The 16,253-nt window shown below is 40.6% G+C and overlaps 1 protein-coding gene across 4 annotated transcripts in view; it reads left to right on the top strand.

The window, feature by feature from the left end:
• LOC103121786 (patr class I histocompatibility antigen, A-5 alpha chain) overlaps positions 1-16,253 on the top strand; it is a 30,847-nt gene that overhangs the window by 9,446 nt on the left and 5,148 nt on the right. For all 4 annotated transcript variants that reach the window (XM_016192202.2, XM_060189375.1, XM_016192203.2 and 1 more), the window contains exons 2-3: positions 2,386-2,682; positions 15,775-16,053. In XM_016192202.2, the coding sequence (XP_016047688.1) occupies positions 2,386-2,682; positions 15,775-16,053 (576 nt within the window). The remainder of the gene's footprint in view (positions 1-2,385; positions 2,683-15,774; positions 16,054-16,253) is intronic.

Genomic DNA, 16,253 nt, shown 5'->3' with positions numbered 1-16,253 from the left:
TAGTATTTCAATGTCCTTTGGATAAATGTCTATAAGTGTGGTGTTGTGGGATCATAAGGCATTTCCATTTTTATTTGTTTAAGGACTCAAACGGTTTTCCAAAAAGGCTGCACTAATTTGCATTCTCACTAACAGTGTGACAGTTCCTTTTTCTCTGTAACCTCATCTAAACCTGTTACTTCTTGTTTTGTTGATATTGGCCATCCTCACAGGTATGAAGTGTGTTTTTTTTTTTTTTTTTTTTTACTAGAGCACTGCTCAGCTCTGGTTTATGATAGTGCAGGGGATTGAATCTGGGGGGGACTTTGGAGCCTCAGGCATGAAAGTCTGTTTGCATTACCATTATTCTATCTATCCCTGCCCAAATTTAATATCATAGTAATTTAAAAATATTTATTTTATTTAAAAAATGTACTTGATAGGATAGAGAGAACTTGAGAGGGGGAGGGGAGATAGATTGAGAGTAAGAGAGACACCTGTAGATCTGCTTCACCACTCATGAAAGTTCTCCCTGCAGGTGGGAACTGGGGGTTTGACTGAGAAGCTCTGGGCCACCCAGTTCTAATATTTTACTATTCCATTTCCCTTGCACATGGTAATGTGTGTGTTCTACTAGCTGTGCTACCTACCACCCAGCCCTGTTCTAATATTCGATCTGTGTATAACCTTCTGAACTTAATGTCTTCTTCTTCTTATTATTATTATTACCAGAGCACTGCTCTACTCTGTGTTATGGTGGTTATACAGGATCTTAGAGCCTCAGGCATGAGAATATGTTTGCATAACCATTATAATATCTCTTCCATGATGAAGTTAGTGTCTGACCTAACTGTTAATAGTGGGAGAAAATTTTGCTTCGGGAAATTTATCATCAGCTTATTTGATAGTAATATGAAGCTTGAGGGAGTTAGATTGTGGTTGCATGAACTTCACTGTGTTTTCTGCTCTTGTTCTAGTTATCTAGTCTGGAAGGGGTATGGTGTTCTTTGTCATTTCTTCTTCTAGCGTTTGCCCTTCTTCCGTAGCCAGTCAACAGCGTCAGGTTGAGCCTGATGTAAAGTTTTGAGACCTCCTTTGAATCTGGAGAGGTGGCAGTCGTTGACTATGTGGGTCATAGTCTGTCTGGAGCCGCAGGGGCAGTTTGGGTCGTCTCTGGCTCCCCAGCGATGGAACATAGAGGCGCACCGGCCATGGCCTGTTCGATAGCGATTGAGGAGGGCCCAATCATAACGTGCTAGGTCAAAGCCGGCTTGACGCTTGCAGGGGTCTGTGATGAGGTGTTTGTTCTTTACCTCAGCTGACTGCCAACTCTGTTTCCAAGAGTCTGGAACAGAGAAGTTCAGTGTAGGCGTAGGGGACCAGATTGGGTGATGAGACGTCAAGCATTGGACAGGGTGGGCGAAGATATCCGCGTATATTGGCAGGTCCGGTCGACCGTAGACGTGGGAAATGAACTTAGATGATGCCGCATCCCGACGAATATCTGGCGGGGCGATCTTGCTAAGAACTGGCAGCCATGGATCCGGGGTGGAACGGATAGTTCCAGCAATTATCCTCATGGAGGAATATAATTTGGAATCGACCAAGTGGAGACGTCTTTTCTGGGTGGAGGGTAGAGAGCATAATGGTTATGCAAAGAGACTCTCATGCCTGAGGCTCCAAAGTCCCAGGTTCAATCCCCCGCACCATCATAAACCAGAGCTGAGCAGTGCTCTGGTAAAAAAAAAAAGTCTCTTCTCTTTAAGCTTAAAATGCATGTGGGCCTGCAATCTTTCTAGTAGTACTAGCTTCATTATTACTTGTTGAGCCTGAACATATCCTTAATCCTTAAATGTGACTGAGAATCTAAGGTGTGAATATGCTTTAATTAAAACAAGGGGTGTGTTACTTGGGAGATGGTTCTGTGGCTGAAGCATTGGACTTGGAAGCATGAGGTCCTGAATTCAATTCTTTCTCCCCTACCTCATTGCATGTGTCAGGTGGTGCTTTGGTTTTTTTTCTCTCCCCTTCTCTCTCTCTCTCACCCTTGTATTAATATAATGTATATTTATACATATATATCAAAAATTTAAGTGAGGGGAAAAAGAAGGAAGTCTTCATGAAACCTATTCCAATGGTTCCATGGTTCTATGGGTTGAATCAACATTTATGTATTGTTTCACTGGACTTTCTTGTACATATTTAGTGTGTTATTTGAATTCATTTATGAAGAAGATTGTTGTGTAATTATCTTTCCATTGGCTTATGGTGTGTATTCTGTCTCTTCTGTTACAAACACATAAATACACAGGGACATACACACCGGTTCCCTCATAAATTGGGAACTAGGTAATTCCTCAGTAATCTTGCAGCTGACTGACGCACTGTTTCTGGTTCCTACTTTAGGATCACATTCTCTGCAGTATTTCTATTCAGCTGTATCTGAGCCAGTCCCAGGAGTCCCTGCATTCTCTGCCTTTGGCTATGTGGATGACCAACGCTTTATCCACTATGACAGTGTGGGGATGAAGGCAAAATCTCATGCTCTGTGGTTGAAGGAGGGGCCAAGCTACTTTGACGATGAGACCAAGATCTTTACAAGTCGGATGAAGTTATTCCACCTAAATTTGAGGAATTTGCAGCAATACTACAACCAAACCATTACCCATAGTCTGAACAAAGCATTGAAACAAAAGCAAGCAGGTAGGTGCCTGGGAAAAAGAAAGGAAAAACAATACTCCCACCTTACCCCTCTCCCAGGGCAGAAGGCCCTCTCAAAATTATTTCCATAGGGTCAAGTGGAGTGGGTAAATAGAATGAAGGCTACTCTAGTCTGGTCATAAGGTGGGTGGGTCTTTTTGATAATAATCAGTCAGTCAAATCAATCAACCAATTCAGTAGTTTCATTGGGTCATGAATACATGCTTAACATTTGTTTTCTGGGTGCTGAAAACACCTTATTGACACTATGAGATATACCCAGAGATGCCTAAGAGCAGAACCTCTAACATGTCAAAAGAGAAGGTGAGAAATAGTTTACCAAAGTTCACAAGACACCCAGTGGTCAGAGAATGTCTCATGAATGAGATATACTTTTGTACCTGATGGATATGCATTATTTGGGTTGATGAGGAAAACAAAAGTGGTCCCAACTAATAAGAAATCAGGGCACAGTGTGGGGTGAGATTTGACATTGCAAGTTTAGTAATTTTTTTAAAATTGGGGAGATTAGTGGTTTACAGTTGACAGTAAATACAGTAGTTGGTACATATGTAACATTTCTCAGTTAAAAAATTTTTTAATTATCTTTATTTATTGGATAGAAACAGCCAGAAATCAAGAGGGAAGGGGGTGATAGAGAGGGAGAGAGAGACAGAAAGACACCTGTAGCCCTGCTTCGCCACTCATGAAGCTTTCCCCTTGCAGGTGGGGATGGGGGGCTCGAACTCGCATCCTTGCACATTGTACTACATGCACTCAACCAGGTGCACCACCACCCGGCCCCTCATTTCTCAGTTTTTTTGCACAGTACTCTGCTACCCTCCCCATCCTCCTCCAGTCTCATGCTCCAGGAGCTAAATCCACCTCTTACACACACCAGAGTCTTTTACTTTGGCGCAGTACACCAAATTCAGTACAAGTTCTGCTTTGTATTTCCCCCCATTTAATGATTTGTAACATGTGTGCTCAACCAGGTGTGCCACCACCTGGCCCCAATAATTTGTAATTGTTACGCCCAGAGGTTCGAGTCTCGATCTCACTCAAAGAAGACCAGAATCACATGCAATAGCAAGAGCCTTTATTAGCAAGCTTAAGCTTGGGCCGCCAACAACCTTCTACGCAAGGGGAGAGGGAAGAGTCTGCGACTCCAGTAATTTTTCATCCCACCTTTATTTTTTTAATATTTTATTTTATTTTATTTTATTTTATTTTATTTTATTTTATTTTATTTTTTCCTCCAGGGTTATTGCTGGGCTCAGTGCCTGCACATGAATCCACCGCTCCTGGAGGCCATTTTTTCCCCCTTTTGTTGCCCTTGTTGTTGTAGCCTCATTGTGGTTATTATTATTGCCATTGTCGATGTCGTTTGTTGTTGGATAGGACAGAGAGAAATGGAGAGAGGAGGAGAAGACAGAGAGGGGGGAGAGAAAGACAGACACCTGCAGACCTGCTTCACCGCCTTTGAAGCGACTCCCCTGCAGGTGAGGAGCCGGGGGCTCGAACCGGGATCCTTAAACCGGCCCCTGCGCTTTGCACCACATGTCCTTAACCCACTGCGCCACCACCCAACCCCCTCATCCCACCTTTTTATAGTTATGGTACAGGTGGGAATGTTTATACGGAACAAGGAACAGTTGGTTTCAGGTCAACGTCTGTTCTCCTTTCTTAATATTCAGGGACTTTCCTGCTCGTCTCTGATTGGTTGGGTTTAGGTGGAACTTTTTGTTAACTCAGGGTGGGGCTGAGGTCATCATACCTTTTCTCTGGCCCCCTCAGTAATTAATGTCTTCTCTGCTGGGAACTGTTGGAATGGTTTGCAAAGGGTCTTAAATGTCAAATCAAAACATCAACCAGTAAGAGGTACAAATAGAGTTGAATAGTGAGGTTGCTCAGGTTTTCATCAATTCATACATATAGGAGCATGGAGTCAACCACATATGTCTATGATAGACACGACATATTCCCTGCCTTCTCAGAGCTCAGAGTGGAATAGGAGAGAGATGATACACAGTGATATTTGGTAGAGTGTGTTAAGTGTTGAATTAGAAACTTGACCAAGTAGTCTGTGGTTGCCCAGAGGAAAGTGTAATTAATCCACACTGGAGTCATCTCAGAGTTATTTACTTTGAAATTCATAATTTTTTTAGAAACTTAAAGTTGTTTTACATTTTTCATTACCCTAATGTCTTCTCAGGCTTCCATAAAAAAATTCTCCAGACTTAAGCAACAGAAATTTATTTATTTTCTGACTGTCCTAGAGGCTAGAAAGTCAAGGTCTGGCAGGATTTCCTTAGTATGTGCACATGGAGTATCCTCTCTTCTTTTTAATTTTTTAATTTTTTAAAAAATTTATTTCTTTATTGGGGAATTAATGTTTCACATTCAACAGTAATACAATAGTTTGTACATGCATAACATTCCCCAGTTTCCCATTTAACAATACAACCCACACTATGTCATTTATCATCCTTCATGGACCTGTATTCTCCCCACCCACACACCCCAGAGTCTTTTACTTTGGTGAGATATGCCAATTTACATTCAGGTTCTACTCGTGTTTTCCTTTCTGATCTTGTTTTTCAACTTCTGCCTGAGAGTGAGATCATCCATATTCATCCTTCTGTTTCTGACTTATTTCACATAACATGAATTTTTCAAGGTCCATCCAAGATCGGCTGAAAATGGTGAAGTCACCATTTTTTACAGTTGAGTAGTATTCCATTGTGTATATACACCACAACTTGCTCAGCCACTCATCTGTTGTTGGACACCTGGGTTGCTTCCAGGTTTTGGCTATTACAAATTGTGCTGCCAAGAACATATGTGTACACAGATCTTTTTGGATGGATGTGTTGGGTTCCTTAGGATCTATCCCCAGGAAAGGAATTGCAGGGTCATAGGGTAGGTCCATTTCTAGCCTTCTGAGAGTTCTCCAGACTGTTCTCCACAGAGGCTGGACCAGATGACATTCCCACCAGCAGTGTAGGAGGGTTCCTTTGACCCCACAACCTCTCCAGCATTTGCTGCTGTTACCTTTTCTGATGTATGACATTCTCACAGGAGTGAAGTGATATCTCATTGTTGTCTTGATTTGCATTTCTCTGACAATCAGAGACTTGGAGAATTTTTTCATGTATTTCTTGGCCTTTTGGATCTCTTCTGTGGTGAATATTCTGTCCATGTCCTCTCCCTATTTTTGGATGGGGTTATTTGTTGTCTTGTTGTTGAGTCTGGCAAGCTCTTTATATATGTTGGTTATTAAACACTTTATATATATATATATATATTTTTTTAATTAATTAATTATTGGATAGAGATAGACAGAAATTGAGAGGGGAGGGGGAAATAGAGAGGGAGAGAGACATCTGCAGCCCTGCTTCACCACTCGTGAAGCCTTCCCCCTGCAGATGGGGACCAGGGGCTTGAACCTGGGTCCTTGTGCACTTTAATGTGTGCACTTAACCAAGTGCGCCACCGCCTGGCCCCCGGTTATTAAACTCTTATCTGATGTATGGCATGTAAAGATCTTCTCCCATTCTGTGAGGGGTCTCTTGGTTTCGGTAGTGGTTTCTTTTGCTATGAAGAAGCTTTTTAGTTTGATGTAGTCCCATAGGTTTATGCTTGCCTTAGTCTTCTTTGTAATTGGATTTGTTTCATTGAAAATGTCTTTAAAATTTATGCAGAAAAGAGTTTTGTCAATATTTTCCTCTAAGTATCTGATAGTTTGTGGTCTAACATCCAAGTCCTTGATCCACTTGGAATTTACTTTTGTATTTGGTGAAATACAGTGGTTCAGTTTCATTCTTCTGCATGTTTCAACCCATTGTTTCCAACACCATTTGTTGAAGAGACTCTGCTTTCCCCATTTAATAGTCTGGGCACCTTTGTCAAAGATTAGATGTCCATAGGTGTGGGGCCTCATTTCTGGACTCTCAATTCTATTCTACTGGTCAGTGTGTCTATTCATGTTCCAGTACCAAGCAGTTTTTTTTTTTTTTTTTTTTTTTTGCTCAACTGGGTATGCCAGTGCCTGGTCCTATTTTATTTTATTATTACTGACTGTTATGGGTTAAATCAGAGTGTTGTTGAGACAACTCTCCTCCCCCCACACCCACACACCACCACCACCACCACCACCACCACCACCACCACCACCACCACACTTATTCTACTTTGTGCCCCATTTTATACAGTTGGGGTCCTAGTATACCAAGCAGTTTTGATGACAATGGCCCTATAATACAGTTTGAAATCTGGGAGTGTGATGCCTCCGGTTTTGTTCTTTTTTCTCAAGATTGTTTTGGCAATTCTAGGTTTTTTCTGGTTCCAGATAAATATTTGTAGCATTTGTTCTATTCTCCTAAAAAATGTGCTTGGGATCTTGATGGGGATAGCATTAAATTTGTAGATGGCTCTGGGTAATATATTCATTTTGATGATGTTAATTCTTCCAACCCATGAACATGGAATATCTTTCCACTTCTTTGTGTCTTTTTCAATTTCTTTGAGTAGTGACTCATAATTTTCAGCATACAAGTCTATCACTTCTTTGGTTAGATTTACTCCTAGATATTTTATTGTTTTTGTTGCTATGGTAAAAGGAATTGATTTCTGGATTTCAATTTCTTCTAACTTAGTGTTTGCATAGAGGAATGCCACTGACTTTTGAATGTTAATCTTATAGCCTGACACATTACTGTATTGCCTGATGATTTCTAAAAGCTTCTTGCTGGATTCCTTAGGTTTTTCCATGTATACTATCATGTCATCTGCAAATAAGGAGAGTTTGACTTCTTCTCTTCCAGTCTGTATCCCTTTAATTCCTTGCTCCTGCCTGATTGCTATGGCAAGAACTTCCAAGACTATGTTGAATAGTAATGGTGATAGTGGGCAGCCCTGTCTAGTACCTGATCTTAGTGGAAATGCTTCCAGTTTTTCACCATTGAGTATGATGTTGGCTGTAGGTTTGCTATATACAGACTCCACTATCTTCAGGAATTTTCCATCTATTCCCATTTTTTGTAGTGTTTTGACTATAAAGGGGTGTTGGATTTTGTCAAAGGCTTTCTCTGCATCTATTGATATGACCATGTGGTTTTTGGTCTTGCTTTTGTTGATGTGGTGGATCACATTGATTGATTTACGTATATTAAACCAAGCTTGCATGCCTGGGATAAACCCCACTTGGTCATGATGAACAATCTTTTTGATATACTGCTGTATCCGGTTGGCTAGAATTTTGTTCAATATTTTCGCATCTATGTTCATCAGAGATATTGGTCTGTAGTTTTCTTTTTTGGTTGTGTCCCTGTCTGCTTTTGGTATCAGGGTGATGTTGGCTTCATAGAAGCTGGCAGGGAGTATTCCAGTGTCTTCAATCTTCTGGAAGACTTTTAAAAGTAGAGGTATTAGTTCTTCTTTGAAAGTTTTGTAGAATTCATTTGTAAAACCATCTGGTCCAGGACTTTTATTTTTGGGAAGATTTTTGATAACTGTTTCAATTTCATTAGCTATGATGGGCCTGTTCATGTTATCCACTTCCTCTTTACTTAGTTTTGGAAGTTGGTAGGTATCTAGGAAATCGTCCATTTCTTCCAGGTTCTCTAGCTTGGTGGCATATAGTTGTTCATATAAGCCTCGCTTGATATGTTGAATTTCTGCGGTGTCTGTTGTGATATCTCCTCTTTCATTTACTACCAATTTATTTGGGTCTTCTCCCTTTTTTGTTTTGTGAGTCTGGCTAAAGGTTTGTTGATTTTGTTTACTCTTTTGAAGAACCAACATTTACTTTCGTTGATCTTTTGTATGGTTTTCTTATTCTCAATGTTATTTATTTCTGCCCTAACTTTAGTGATTTCTGTCCTTCTGGTTGCTTTAGGGTTCCTTTGTTGTTCTTCTTCTAGGTCTTTAAGATGTGCAATCAGGCTGTTTATTTGTGCTTTTTCTTGTTTCCTAATGTGTGCTTGTATAGCTATGAACTTCCCTCTTAGGACTGCTTTAGCTGTGTCCCAAATATTTTGATAGCTTGTGTCTTCATTTTCATTGAACTCTCGAAACATTTTGATTTCTTCCTTGATTTCCTCTTTGACCCAGAAGTTGTTAAGAAGTGTACTGTTGAGCTTCCATATTTTGGGACTGTTACTAATCTTTTGTTGATTGTTAAGTGTTAGTTTAATTCCACTGTGGTCTGAGAAGATGCTTGGGATGATTTCAGTGCTCTTGAATTGGCTGATGCTGTCTTTGTGGCCTAATATATGGTCTATCCTTGAGAATGACCCATGTGGATTTGAGTAAAATGTGTATTCCAGTTTCTTGGGATGAATGACTCTGAAAATGTCCAGTAGTTCTAGTTTAACTATCTCTTCATTTAGCTCCCTTAAGTCTTTATTGATTTTCTGCCTGGATGATCTGTCAAATTGAGAGAGGGGGTGTTGAAGTCCCCTACTATGATTGTGTTACTGTTAATATATTGCTGTAGCTCTTTCAGTGGAAGTTTGATGTATTTAGATGGTTTCTCATTGGGTGCATAGATGTTAATAATTGTTAAATCCTCTTGATTGACTGATCCTCTGAGCATTAAGTAGTGTCCATTCCTATCTTTTTTAATCTTATCTATTTTAAATTCTATCATGTCAGATATGAGAATAGCTGCTCCTGCCCTTTTTTGTGGGCCATTGGCTTGTATGATAGTTTTCCATCCTTTCACTTTAAGTCTGTGTTTGTCTTGTTGAGTTAGGTGAGTTTCCTGTAGACAACATATTGTTGGGTTGTGTTTTCTGACCCATCTTCCTACTCTGTGTCTTTTAATAGGTGAATTCAGGCCATTGACATTTATTGATATCAAAGACTGAAGATATTTTAATGCCATTCTTGTAGAGTTTTAGAGTGTTTTGATATATGTTCTATTTGTGGTGGTCTGATTGTTTATAGGAGACCTTTCAGAACTTCTTTCAGGGCAGGCTTGGTGATAGTTGATTCCTTCAACTGTTGCTTGTCTGAGAAGGTTTTGATGCCTCCATCTAATCTGAATAACAGTCTAGCAGGATATAGTATTCTTGGTTGAAAGCCTTTCTCATTGAGCACTCGATAGATATCTTGCCATTCTCTTCTGGCCTGTAGTGTTTGTATGGAGAAGTCTGCTGCTAATATTATGGGGTTTCCTTTGTAGGTGACTCTTTGTTTTTCTCTTGCAACCTTCAGGATCCTTTGTTTATCCTTATTCCTTTCCATTCTAAGTATGACATGTCTTGGTGTCTTTAGGTCTGGGTTAATTCTGTTTGGGACCCTGTGGGCTTCTTGAATCTTTATGTCTTTGATGTTGTCTAGACTAGAGAAGTTTTCAGCTATTATGGCCTGGAAAATGCTTTCTTCCTCTCCTTCTCTTTCTTCCTCTGGTATGCCAATAATGGGTATATTGTTTCTTTTGAAGTCATCCCATAGGACTCTGTTGTTGTTTTCAGCATCTATTAATCTCTTTTTGAGATCTCTTACTTTTTTTTTAGTTGTCTCTAATTCATCCTCGATCTTGCTAATTCTGTCTTCAGCCTCATTGATTCTATTCTCTCTGCCCTCTACTGTTTTCTGGAGTTCATCTATTTTGTTGCCCTGTTCTGATACTGTTTTAGCTTGTTCAACTAGTTGCATTCTTAGCTCAGCGATTTCAGCTTTCAGCTAATAACGATGAGATAATTAGTATTTTCTTCCATAGTCTCATTTGTTGTTCCTGTATTTCTGATTACAATTTTTTCAAATTCTTTACTCACTCCTGTTATTATTTCCTTAGGTAATGTTGGATGTTGAACTCGTTATTTTGTGCTTCACCCTCTGGAGGACTTTTAGTTGGACTCTTGTCCTGGTTCGATTCTCCAATATTTCTTCTTGTTTTAGCCATTTTATATAATATGTTATGAGTTCCCTTTATCAGTACTTTTCAAATTACTGATCACTATTGCCTGGATTGACTTGTGTCTAAGTAAGTTAATTAAGGGGTTCACAGTGGTGGAAGTTAACAGTTGTTTCAATAGTATTTTAATCCCTGAGTTGGAGCTCAGTGGTTTAAAAGCCTCTTTTTTTTTTTTATTCCCTGTAGGCTATGGGAGCCTGAGGGCTTTTAAACTATCGATAGGCTTCAGCTTAATCACTGACTCCTGACCAAGAGATAAAGTAGGGTGTGGCAGAGATAATCCAGTGCTTATGCAAAGAGACTTTCACAGCCCCTCAACTATGCCACGTCGGTATAGGTCTTCTCCTGAATTTTCTGGTTAGATCTCTGTCCCCTGGTGTCCCTCCCTGTCGCTGCTGCAGATTCTGAGGGCAGTAGCAGTGGAGACTCAGAGTTGCACTTGGTGAGTCTCTGGCGAGTCAGTCCTCTCCTCCCTTCAGCTGTCCCCTTGTTGGTGGAGCAGACTGGAGGTGTGTGTCAACTGATAAACTGTTGGACTGTTAGCAGTCACTTAATCTCTCCTTACACTTCTCTCTCCTCTCTGTCATCAGCCACATGTGTTTGTACTCACCGGTGATTTAATGGATTCCTGTGGTCATTCTAGTTCTGTCTTGTTTTGGTCCGGGTGGTCTCCTTTGGTATTCCTAGTTGATCCAGAGAGGAGAGGAGAGAAAGCGATTTGCTGCTGCTCGTACTCCACCTCTGGATTTTTTATTTAATTTAATTATTATTATTATTTTTTACCAGAGCACTGCTCATCTCCGGCTTATAGTGGTGCAGGGGATTGAATCTGGGACATTGGAGCCTCAGGCATGAGAGTGTGATTGCATAACTATTATGTTATCTGCCCTCTCCCCCCCTTTTTAAAACCATATTTTATTTATTTATCATTGGATAGAGACAGAGAGAAATTAAAGGAGAGGAGGAGATAGGGAGAGAGATAAAGACCCTGTTTCACCACTTGTGAAGCTTCCCCTCTGCAGGTGGCCACCAGGGACTTGAACCTGGGTCATTCCACACTATAATGTGAGCATTTAACCAGGTGTGCCACCATCTGGCTCCTCCTCTCTCCCTTTTAAAGTGTTACCAGAAAGGCCAGTGGTGGTCCACCTGGTTGAATGCACATGTTATAAAATGTCACCAATTACATTAGACTAGTGCTTGATCTTCATCACTTCATTGTTTTCTTAATATTTAATTATTTATTGGATACCTATAGAAAGAAATTGAGAAGAAAGGGGAAACAGAGAGGAAAAGATACCTGCAGCACTGTTTCACCACTCATGAAGCTCCCTTGCTGCAGGTGGGGACTTGAACCTGGGTTCTTGTGCATGGTAGTATGTGTGCTCAACCATGTGCACCATCACCAAGCTCTCTTCACTTTATTACTTTAAATGCCTCTTACAATTGCCAAAACAATCACTTGAGGGCTTGACCCTCAAGTGGTGATGTTGGCAGACATAGTTCAGTACATATTATTCAAGGAAAACTATTTCTTTTTGACACCAGAGCGCTGCTCAACTCTGGCTTATGGTGGTGCAGGGGATGGGGGTGGTGGGGTGGGGGTGGTATTGAACCTAGGACTTTGGAGCCTCAGGTGTGAGAGTCTCTTTGCATAATCATTATGCTATCTACCCCCACCTATCCATGAAAACTGTACAGAATACTTTGTAATGCTGTGATTCTGTTTGCAAGAATGTGTAGCTATGTATAGGAGATCTATAATTATAATTACAGCCTAACTCTTCATTTACACAAGAACCGTGGAGGTTGAATAACTTGCCTAGTCATGGCAAAACTAAAGTCTGTAACTCCCTTTCAGTGTTTTTATTTTTTATTTTATTATTATTATTTTTTTCAGTGTTGTTTTACCAGAGTTTTTTTTTTTTTTTTTTTACTAGAGCACTGCTCATCTCTGGTTTAGGGTGATGCAGGGGGTTGAACCTGGGAGTTTGGAGCTTCAGGTGGTAGATTCTCTTTGCATAACCATTATGCTACCCCTGCCCCAGAGCACTTCTCAGTACTGGCTTATGGTGGTACAGAGAGTTGAACCTGAGATTTTGAGGTCCCAGACAAGTCTTTTTGCATAACCACTATGCTATCTCCCTTGCCCACTTTTAATGTACTCTTCCTCATCCTCCACCCTCTTCCTACCAGAGCACTGTTCAGCTCTGGTTTATGGTGTTGTGGGGGAATTGAACCTGGGACCTTAGAGCCTCAGGCATAAAAATCTTTTGCATAATTGGTACAGGTGCCGCCACGCGAGCTGCTTGACACGGTACCAGCTTCGCAGGAAGTTCAGCACAGATGTACTCTCCAGGCCAAACTGAAACTATCTCGCCTTTTGCCATGTATAGGGTTTGGGATTAAGCTCTGTGTGGTTTTAGTAATCCTTACCTATGGCCAGGCTCAGAGCCTGACCATTAATAAAAGAAATGACAAAACCTGCACCGCACTCTATGAGATTGATCATAATGGAACAAGCAATATCAGTAATGCAGACTTTTTCAGGAGACTCCAAGAGGAAGAATTGTTTTCCCCTTTGTTTAATTGTACAAAGCTATGTAATTTTACTAAAGAGGTTCAGAATATGACAATTGGCCAATTATGAAAGAGTTACTTGCACCTCTTGTCACCCTAGCACCCACACCACAGGTAGAAAAGGTTAGAGGAAAATATAGAGAACTGTGGTTTCCCCCAAAATGTAAGGGCCCTTATCAACCGCCCCCATCTACTGATGCTTTTCTTCCATTTACAGGTATCTATGATGAATACCATAGTCATGTGGTTAACATTAAGGGCAAGTGGGTTGAGGTTAATAAGTTACCATTTATCAATAGACTAGCAGGGTCCCGTCCCCCTTGGTGTTTGCTTTTCTGAGAAAAGAAAGTTGCTACCATTAGGCAGGTTAATAAGCACTATGAAAGGCAGGGATGTGACATCTATTGCTTACCTGAAACAGAAGAGTTCATAAATAGACAGAGATATTAATGGAGATACTATAAACAAGATAATTTACTTCGTAGAAACTGACCTTTTAGAAACAATAGATGCTTTACAGAAAACTCATGATATTTCAAGAAGCTTGCTCAAGAAAAATAAGTTATAATTTATAGATCAATAGGTAACAATAAGAGTTTATATTATTAACTGCTAAAATAAAGAAATGAATTTTATGGTAAATAGCTGTGCAAAGAATTCTCCAAAAATAATGAACGTATGTGTATCTGGGTGAAAAACATATAAAAGTAAAGCTCTGCAAAGAGAAAGCAGAGATGCCTCTTTCCTGCTCTTGAAGCAGTTGACGTGTCTCTCATCTCATTTGTGCCGATACCCCTCATCCTTTGGGGACCCTAGTAACCTGTTATGGCCCCTGGCACATAACCACTATGCTCTTTCCCTAGGCCCCTTTGTACTTTAAAAAAAAAAAAAATTATTTATTCCCTTTTGTTATCCTTGTTGTTTTATTGTTGTAGTTATTATTGTTGTAGTTATTATTTTTGTTGTTATTGATGTCATTGTTGTTGCATAGGACAGAGAGAAATGGAGAAAGGAGGGAGAGATGGAGAGGGGGAGAGAAAGACAGACACTTGCAGACCTGCTTTACCACCTGTGAAGAGAACCCTCTGCAGGTGGAGAGCTGGGGCCTTGAACTGGGATCCTTACACCAGTCCTTGTGCTTTGTGCCCTGTGCTGAACCCGTTGCGCTAACGCCCGACTCGCAGTACTTTGTTGTTGTTGTTGTTTTGCCTTTTTTAAAAAAAATATTTATTTGTTTATTTTTATTTATTCCTTTTGTTGCCCTTATTATTTTGTTGTTGTAGTTATTATTGATGTCATTGTTGTTGGATAGGACAGAGAGAAATGGAGAGAGGAGGGGAAGACAGAGAGGGGGAGAGAAAGACAGACACCTGCAGACCTACTTCACCGCCTGTGAAGCGACTCCCCTGCAGGTGGGGAGCCGAGGGCTCGAACCGGGATCCTTCCGCTGGTCCTTGTGCTTAGCACCACCTGCGCTTAACCCGCTGTGCTACCGCCCGACTCCCTTGCCTTTTTTTAAAAAATTTATTTCTTTATTGGGGAATTAAATGTTTTACATTCAACAGTAAATACAATAGTTTGTACATGCATTAACATTCCCCAGTTTCCCATTTAACAATTATTTTGCCTTTTTTAACTAGAACATTGCTCAGCTCTGGTTTCTGGACTGAAATTGAGACTTTTAGTACCTCAGGCATGAAAGTATTTTGAATATGAACATCACTGTTGTTTTTTTTAAAAATTAATTAATTAACTAATTAATTAATTTACCAGAGCACAGCTTAGCTGTGGTTTATGGTGGTGCAAGGGATTGAATCTGAGACTTTGGAGTGTCAGGCAGGAGAGTCTCTTTCCTTTTCTTTTCTTTTCTTTTTTTTAAATAGAAGTATTGAGTTCTTTTTATTTTATTTTATTTATTTATTCCCTTTTGCTACCCTTGTTGTTTTTTATTGTTGTAGTTGTTATTGTTGTCATTGTTGGGTAGGACAGAGAGAAATGGAGAGGGGAGGGGGAAGATAGAGAGAGAGAGAAAGATAGACACCTGCAGACCTGCTTCACCGCTTGTGAAGCGACCCCCTGCAGGTGGGGAGCCAGGCCTCGAACCAGGATCCTTACGCGGGTCCTTGTGCTTAGCGCCACCTGCGCTTAACCCGCTGCGCTACAGCCTGACTCCCGAGAGTCTCTTTTCATAAGCATTATGCTATCTACCCCTGCCCTCCTTAGCACTTTTTCTTTCTTTCTTTTTTTGTATTTATTTTACTTTATTTATAAAATAGAAATATTGACAAGACCATAGAATAAGAGGGGTTCATTTCCACACAGTTCCCACCACCAGAACTCCATTTCCCATCCCTTCCCTTGATAGCTTAGTATTTTTTTCAACACATTCAGGGACAGAGCATAGTCCACTGTAGATCTAATAGCATGTAAAGTTGATCAGAACTAAGTGATCATACCACTTTGTCTAGAATATTAATACCTCCTAAGAAGAAGAAAAAAGGCAGGAGGTGTGGGGGAATAGAGACCACTCATGGAGAGGTCTTGAAGGCACATTCTCATGTTAATGACACTGTTTTCCTGGGACTGAACAGATGCCCACACCCTCCAGTTCACTTACGGCTGTGAGCTCCTGGACAATGGTAGTACTATAGGATACTGGCGGTATGGTTATGATGGTGATGACTACCTGAATTTGGATATGAACCTTCTGCAATACATACCACTGTCACCCATGGCTCACTACACCAAGCAGAAATGGGAACACAACAGGAAGGACTTCATAGAGAGAGACAAGATCTATTTGGAGAAAGAGTGCATCCTGTGGCTTCGAAGATACTTGGAGTGTGGAGGGGAGAGCTTGAATCGCACAGGTAATTACCCACATAGTCCACTCACTCAGCTCTTCCCCTACTTCCAGCTTGGGCTAGTTCTCTCTGAGAATGTGAGTGGGGGTCTCCCCAGAGGTGATCCAGATACCAGTGTAGCGTATTTAGACTTCTAGACTACAGCCGGTGAGGCCAGTGTGTTAGGACTGCTTCCTCACTAGCCAGTGTGGATTTGGGGAAGCTCC

The sequence above is a fragment of the Erinaceus europaeus genome, chromosome 4 (assembly GCF_950295315.1).
Source record: "Erinaceus europaeus chromosome 4, mEriEur2.1, whole genome shotgun sequence".
NCBI lineage: Eukaryota > Metazoa > Chordata > Mammalia > Eulipotyphla > Erinaceidae > Erinaceus > Erinaceus europaeus.
The sequence above is the reverse complement of the archived record's forward strand: the minus strand, read 5'-3'. Positions and strand labels throughout refer to the sequence as shown.